The sequence below is a fragment of the Mastomys coucha genome, chromosome X (genome assembly GCF_008632895.1).
Source record: "Mastomys coucha isolate ucsf_1 chromosome X, UCSF_Mcou_1, whole genome shotgun sequence".
Classification (NCBI taxonomy): domain Eukaryota; kingdom Metazoa; phylum Chordata; class Mammalia; order Rodentia; family Muridae; genus Mastomys; species Mastomys coucha.
The window spans coordinates 85,823,943-85,832,626 of record NC_045030.1 but is presented as its reverse complement, the minus strand read 5'-3'; the positions used below and the strand labels follow the sequence as shown (position 1 = coordinate 85,832,626).

Sequence of the window (8,684 nt, the reverse complement as noted above, 5' to 3'; positions counted from 1 at the left end):
CAGGTCACTCAGGCTGGCCTCAAACTGACTATATAGTTGATAATGGTCTTGAAATCCAGTATCTTTGTTGTCTACCTTCTGGAATCTGGAATTACTAGCATTTGCCTGGTTTATGCAGTGCTTCATGTATGCAGGACAAACCAACTGAGCCACATCTCAAACCCCTCTTGTCTTGTTTGAAGAGAATTGTGTTCTTTTTATTACTGTTGCACAAGTGCTGAAATAAAGTCTCTCTTTTCTGTTAAATTGTTCACTATTATTTTTCCCAGACAATACTCACTGCTATGTGAATGCATGCATCAGTTATTTAGTTACTGTAGTTGTCAGCTATTAGGATTCTGTGAATTTGACATTATAGACAATTTTATTTCTAACATGTTAAGAAAGAGCCTGCATGTTGGGTTTATTTATAGACCACAGAAAAAAATCTATTCTTGAGCAAGGAAACACCACCTCTATCATCAATATGGAAATAGACCATTTACTAAGCTTTAACTGAGTGAATTATGTATTTAATCTACCTGCTATTTAAATAAAAAGTTTAGAAAGCAGTAGTTAGACTATTATATGTTGAATAAACAGTCTACCTCTAGCTCATTATTGAGAGCTTTCATTAAAGATTAAAAGAATAAAACCCTTTATAGAAATTCTAAACTGGTCCCTGGATCTTAGCATTCAATTATCATTTGTGAAATTTGAAATCAACATAGTTTATGTCTAAATTGAGAGTATATTTGAAAATCAAAATTCAAAGGCTTGTCTTTTAGTGGGCTGACTGATGGGAAAGGGCTGTGATGATGCCTCATTTTCACCCTCTCCATCACAGATCTCATTGATTAGGTTTCTCAGCCTGCTAAGTGTTCTGTGAGGTGATTTTCAAGATGAATATTGCTATTTGCAGGATTTCCTGAATAGAAATACTTTGGGAGTAAATTGCACAAACCAAGTGATGTGCAGTCAATTTTCACTCCAGCATAAACAATGTATTAGAACAGAAACCTTAAGGCTTTTCTCTTCTTTTTATTTATTTATTTTTTTTAAGTTGGGTTGCATTGCATACCTTGCTGAATTTCATCAGTAAGAATAAAATGCAAGGCAGGCAATGCTGAATGAAGCTCATGTAGGACATTACATATTCTTTTATTCTTTTTTTATCTAACAGGTGCTCAGAGTTGACCACAGAAAATTAATGACCTGAATGGCAGGGTGCCAGACTCTTTGCTCCTGAGATTATCATGACCACCATACATAGAAAAAGAAAGGTTCATTAAATGAAAGGAATGGAGCCAGGATGTAGCTAGCTTCCTTCGTATCTACTTTCTTTGCAATGACTTATAACTGAGATTTTTAAAAGGTAGTTTAATTGCCTGTGTTAAAAAGTTGGCATGTTCTCCAAATCATTTAAAAGCTTCATTTTATTTTATTTTTTCATTTTGGGTAAAGTCCAGCAAAGAATAACCCATTTTATTATTTTTAAATTTGAAAGTACACATTTGATTTCTTTAAGCAGAGGAACATACAACAAGCCTAAAGACTGGAATCCATAATTAAAGCAAAAAGATAAAAAGGTGTAATACTAATAAATCATTTACTAGAGAGTAGAGACAGAAGCTAGACAAAGAGGGATAATGAATTAGTTATTACTACCACTGGTAACTATTTCTTGATTTAAAGCCAAGGATTTGAGGATTACTGGAGAAGCTCTCCAGTTAGCCGACACATGGTCATATGTCCTCTTGTGTCGGAATACAGACAAAGCAGAAGAAAACACCTTAAGGAATTTTTTTTTCTATCTACACTCCAAAGATGAACAAACCAAAATAAAACAACAAAACCCCACAAAACTCACAATGTGTAAGGAATATACCAAAGAGTTTTCTGCACAGCAAGAAGCAGTTGTTTCTTCCCTCTGTGATTTAAACTAAGCTGTAGGAAGTAAATAGCATGCCATCAAAACACTGCTCAGCAGTGAGAGAAGTGACATGTGGCTTTGATAATGAAGTTCATTAACACAGGATAGAGTGCCTTTGCTGCAGACTGTAAGACCTATTTGTCAGAAACCTGTGTGCTGTTGATAAACAAGTGATGTGACTTTTCAGTATTTGAGACCAAACTGGGGACAGGAAGTCATGAGAGAGACCAGACTAAATTTACTTTGGTCAACTCAGCACCATCTATTTGTGTCATGAGAATGTTTTCCTTTTTGTACATATATTACATGGGCAAAGAGAGCTCTTGTTGAGTATCTACTATTCTTTTTGAAAAGACACATATTGATGAACAGACTTTTACCTATGTGATACAAAAGTTACAAAACAAAACATGGTTCCTAGTTGAGAGGGAAGAATTTGTGCCCTTTCTGATTTGTCATATGAAATCAACAAATTAAAGAAAATACTAGAGCCAGCATAATGGGGGATCTGGCTCAATTTTTGGTGCATTTGGCTCAAGTATCTGTACTTTCTTAGTGAGGTGGTTTATTCAGTAATGAAGTAACCAGAATTGATCATATGCATCACTGGTAATGACAAGAGTGTCAACTATGTCTGAGGATGCTGTGTACTAGCTAACTGAAGAACAAAATCCTAGGAGTGGTTTCTCTGAATTGAAGATGTCCTTTGTCCAGTCATCTCTTGTGACCACGCATGACTCAGGGTACTATGACTCAGGCATCAGAAGCCATGCCTTAGTGTTAGAATCTTCAAAAAATTATTGGTGTACAGGCTGTGTTGTTACTTATCTTTATAAATGTTTTAAAGTTAACTGAATTTGTTACTGGGTAAAGGTCATTGTTACTCGTGAGTTTTGAGTGTCAGGCTGAATTGTTGGCCTTGTCAGTGACTGAGCAGGCTGAGTTTTGTACTAGGAAAATGATGTTTACCTGTGACTTACAAAGTACCATGTGTTCTCAGTGCACAACTAACAGAGTGGTCAATAAAACCATCAGGGAAGTAAGGTAAAAGGAAAACATTGCACTTTGCAAATAACTCAATTTAGCTGGAACAAACCTTTCCACCACTCTGTTATTTTTATTCCATCTTTAAAGCACAACTTTTTCAACTGTCTAAGATGAGAACTTTAGATAATATTAGTTGTATATAAGACATCCAACAAATATATCCATATTAAGTGCAGTTAGAGCAGAAATGGAAAATGGACTGTACTAACATGATGTGAATGTTATAGTGACCATTTTAATAAAGATGTCTAGTAAATTCTGAGAGAAGCAGAAAATGCTAGTGAAATAATCATTACAATCACACCAATGGTAATGTTAAAACAATTCTCTACTTAACAAAAATTTAAGTCCTCTGAGACTTCCCTAGTCCTATCTTTATACTTTCTGATATAAAACAAAACAAAACCCTACTAAATTAGTTTACCAAGGATCAACTCCAAATTAAATTCTTCATTCTTTTGTATCCAGGTGCTTTCTGTTAATTCTGGCTTGTTTTCAGGAAGATCCGTATTCATTTATCCAGAATCTTCTCTTACTCCAGTTGCTTCCACTAAGTCTGCTCCTGGGCAAATATCTCCTACTTTCCATTTGGAATTGAGACATGCTCCCTGCCTCAACTTCTATTCTCTAAACTCCATTTCAGAGATTGCTGCATTTATTGTGATGAAGTGAATAATGTTTTCCTTGTCCTGTTTTAAGGAGTGATGAGATTCAAAGCAATCAACAAGAAACTCAATTAAGTCATTGAGTCATCCTGCCAGAAATGAAAATATAAGCGAGTGGTACCCACCTTCAGGTCAAATGGTCCTGGTTGACTTGGTTGGTTATAAATTTCCAACTGGTTTCTAATAGGAGAGAGCCACAGGAGCAGGTGATCTAGCTGCTCTTCAAGCTGTCTAAAATCTTTAATGTGAACCTCAAGCTCTCTTTGTTTTTCAGGTAAGGCTCTGGAGACCTGAAAGTGAAAAAGGTAAATAATTCTCAGGGCATATATGAAAAATGGCAAGAGTCTTAGTAAATATATTATAGCAATTCGCTGGTCTGTTTGTTCAATATTACCTTACATGTTAGATATATGCCATGTTCAAATATAATTAACATATTAGGAATCATTGGATAATACTCAAAATGTTGTATACAGTATAGATATTAGTCACTTTTTATAAATGTACAATATATGCCAAAGCTAGGTGTGTTGCCTCACATTTGTGATGCCAGAATATGTGCGATAGATGCAGGTAAACTGCCATGTATAGGAGGCTAACCTGGTATACAGGCTAAGTTCAAGGGTAGCCAGAGCTACACAATGAGACCCTGTACCAAAAAAATACACATAAAAAATAACTTACCCATACCTACTCAGATGCATACTCCAATTAATTGATGTCACAGGGTACATTCCTAATATAAATTCTCATTTACTAAGTGTGTATGCCAGATACAGAGCCTTTGCATTATTACAAAGGCATGCACCAAATTATTGAGGGTTAGTACTATGTATTTAAGTAAGTCTTCCCCCAAGTAAGTGTGATTTATACTAACAGAATACAATGAAATTAAACCAAAGTAAAGCATATTTTTGTTGGTATAGCAATAATTTTTCTACTATATTTGCCTTTAGTTTGTATTTAATGAAAATTATGCAAAGAAATAATTTATTTACAAGGAAATTAGTAAAATTATAAGCATTTTTGTTTTCTATAGTTTGTGAGGCATAGTGTAAATAAGTAAAGCAGACATTGAGGACATTGAGGAACAAGAAGTTTTGTTGAGAGGACATTAACACAATGGCTACTGTTTTTTTGTTTTTGTTTTTGTTTTTGCTTTTGTTTTTTTAATGAAGGTCTTAGTATATACTAAGTACCACGGTTGGAAATCTCAAATTTATCACTCCCTTTAATCTATCATGACCATTTCATATCACTCCTGTTAGCATCTAAGTTTTAAACATAAAAAACATTGGACTTGACAAATGCCAAATACCTTTGGAAATGATATGCTATAGGGTCAAATATTGTTGGAGTTAATATAAGTTACTTAGATTTAAAGCCTGGTTTGTGCTTTTGCATAAAGCTTAGCCCAGTTTTCCCTAACTTCCAGTGCCTCTTTCATAGTCTGGAGACAGTGCAGATACACTGTTAACCTAAGAACTAAATAAAGTAATCCTTAAAAAATGCTTAGAACAATTCTCTGTATGACAGTGCAAGAAAATACAATGGCTAAATATTAGCAACAGTTGTTCAAACTCTTGAGCAAACCGAAAGCCAGGATTAACAATAGTGAAGCTGTTTTCTCCAGAATATCAAAAATTAGAGGAACAACAATATGAACTACCTAGTACTTTCCGAGCTCCCAGGGACTAAACCACCAACCAAAGAGTACACATGATGGCTCCAGCCTCATATGTAGCAGAGGATGGCCTAGTCAATCATCAATGGGAGGAGAAGCCCTTGGTCCTGGGAGGGTTCTATGCCCCAGTGTAGGGGAATGCCAGGACCAGGAAGCAGGAGAGGGTGGGTTGGTGAGCAGGGGGAGGGAAGAGGGAATAGGGGGTTTTCAGAGGAGAAAACAGGAAAGGGGAGAACATTTGAAATGTAAATAAAGAAAATATCTAATAAAAATATCAAAAATTAAAACTAATATAAATGGTGTCAGTTTGTATTGGTAACACTTTGTAATATTTTGACACTCCTCTTGTAGTACAAATGTGGTATTACAGTGTAAATCAATAACTATATCGTGATTATTGAGAAAATATTATTATACTATGAGTAACGTAGAACATATTAAGGAAAGAACATAGGTAAGTACATTGTTGTTATAGTGTCTATTGTAATAGATAAGTATGTTAGTAGACTAAGCAATGCCACTTGCTTTAGAACTCTATACATTTTAAAGGACTCACCAATGAACACTATTATAATCTTGTAGTTGAACCTCAAGAGATGTGATGTAGAACACAGACACATTAAACAATAAACTATTGTGTGGTGGGGAGAAATGCTATACAAGGTCATATTACATGCAAATTAAATGTGTAGAAACAGAATGTTAATTTTTTTATATATACTGTCATAAAGGTATATGACTACTTGAGCAAAGAATTAACATCCTACTCTGAAACAGGCACTACCAAGATTGAACTTAGGCTCCATATTAAGAGGGAGAAGGTCTTTCTTGGGATCTGGCCCAATCCATGGTAATATCAATAGAAGATATTGTTTTGTTCAACTGAACCTGGCTTGATGGAGCAGTGAGTTGTAACAAAGACCACAGATCTATTTGGTCTAAATCTCATACAAGATTAATGGATAACTTCATAGTGTGTCTTGATCAAATAACAAATTAAAAAGAGAAAAATAAGTAAAATTTAATAATTCAGAATCTGTGATGATCAAAATATCACAGTTTATGTAACTGTCATTGTATGACCAATTTTTCTTTTTCCTTTGACAGAGATTTTGGTGTCTCCACATAACAGTGGTCTTATATTTTGGTATTTTAGATTTTTAACAAAGAATTAAAGGAGTAAGAAGCAAAGAGTGATAGAAATGGAAGCAGCAGGTTTTGTGGAAAGTGTTCTCCACATCTTGACCTTCACCCTTGGCAGGTTTTCCTTCTGTGGGTAAGGAGACAGGAGCTTTCAGTTGAGGCTTAAGTGGCAATGCTTTGCCTGACTTATAGCTTGTTAAAGAGCCACATAATATTCGTTTTAAACAAGTTAGGTCTGTGTTCGTAGGTTCAAGCCTATAGTTCTGAACATTTTGTGAATTCCTGTGTACATATGTATATGTGGAGGAAAGAGATTTTACCATAGTAAATTTGTACTTGTTGATTAATAATTATTGATTAATACCTTTTGCATATTTTTCTGTCATTTACACTAAATGTTTTATTTTTATTGGATGGTTTGCTACTCACAAGACATGTTCCAAGTGTTTTAAAGCTTCAACTAGCAGCATCCTAGAGACTGCAGATGCTGAAGTAGCTGGAGATAATCTCCATTGTATTTCCCTAATCTCTCTAAAAGAGAACTACGGAATTCTTTTTATCTGATCACAAATTATTTTACATTTTATTTAAGTACCATATGTAAAATGTTTGTTTGTTTGTTTTTTCAAGAAATATATTTTTTTGGCCAGTTTTCTTTTGGTTTCTTTGCTTATTACTTAATTATTTTCAGAATTTTTTTAATTAATTAATTTTTGAATTCACTTTACAACCCGATCATAGCCCCCTCCCTCCTCTCTTCCCAGTCCATGCTCACAAATCCCTCTTTGCATTGTCCCTCCCTTTCTCTGCCATACATAAACACTAAAATTCATATAATATTGAATTAACCTTATTGATTTTGTTCTCATCTTTATACCACATTCCTCCATGACTATAAAGGTAGAATAAGTTCTGACAGAAATAGTACAATGAAGATGATTTGACTTAATTTAAAGTAATGGCATGGAAGTTTTGCCAAGAGTAAGATTTCAGTCTAATTATGTGGTATTAAGTATGTCCTTCTAGACCTTTCCTTTCTACCATCATAATGTTTACTTCTGAGTATTTAATAAATTATGCACATGACGTCCCTTTCTAAATTTTTATTTCTGGAAGAGATATGTTCCTATACTTTATAGACCTTCAGCAAATACCTGCCGAACTAACAGAAATTTCCAAGTTTCATCTTAGTTTGTTAATTTATTTTTTCCTGAAAATATGTCTAGAGAAGTTAATTATATATAAATGCATAATGATTGTCATAAAATTATAAGTATATATATAAAGCTATAAAAATTATAAATCATTATATATAAAGTTATAAACCCTCAATTAATAGATAAGCATGATAAAGCATATCATCAGAATTTTCTACATGACCAAGAAAGTCATAGGCAAAGTCAAAGGAGAAATGATAAGCTGTGAAAAAGTATTGGGGACTCACATCTCAGAAAAGGGGTCAATTTATGTGCCTAACACATAAAAGAACTTCTGTACTCCAAGAAGATGCACAGAGTCAACTAACCATGGACCATGAGGGCTCACAGAACATGGGCCACCAATCAAGGATCACAGAGGATCTGGTCTTACACTCCCTACACATTTGTAGCAAATAACAGTATATTTTGTGGCAGTCTTTCTCTGTTTTTAAATAATTAATTTTTATATCTAATATTTAACATATTAGACTCACATTATTATATAATCTAAACCTATACTTCTCATGCATGTTCCCTGTGGTGAATGGAAACAAATACACTCAGTTATCCTATGTCATAAGTGAATGTCTACCCAATTCTTGACTAATTTCAGACAAGATTCATTTTCTTGTTCTCATTTTTTCCTGATTGATATCGCAAAAGGTTTGTAAGTTTTAATATTAAGGAAAACAGAAGCATCTCTTTCAGAAATAAATGTTTTATATACAAACCTTGTACTTTACACAAAATATCAAGAAAAGCTAAAATTTTGTCTATAAAAAGATATATCAGAACTAGAAGAAGTAGTGTAGAAAATGGAACATAGTTGTCATCTAGAAACCAAAGCTAGTAAGCAAAACTTAGATGGAAACACCTGTAGTATCTACTGGACAAACAAAAGATCCTAGTTTACTCTATGGAAAGATTATCTAGTGAAAGAAATGGGGAAACTGGATCTACTGAAAACTCTGATTAAAAACAAAAAAATAGCCGGCAGTGGTGGCGCACGCTTTTAATCCCAGCACTTGGGAGGC

The 8,684-nt window shown here is 34.1% G+C and overlaps 1 protein-coding gene across 1 annotated transcript in view; it reads right to left on the bottom strand.

Annotated features, from left to right (window-relative positions):
* The window catches only part of Dmd (dystrophin), a 2,056,279-nt gene that overhangs the window by 791,306 nt on the left and 1,256,289 nt on the right, over positions 1–8,684 (bottom strand). Inside the window, exon 47 of the mRNA XM_031364700.1 lies at positions 3,750–3,914. Within this exon, the coding sequence (XP_031220560.1) occupies positions 3,750–3,914 (165 nt within the window). The remainder of the gene's footprint in view (positions 1–3,749; positions 3,915–8,684) is intronic.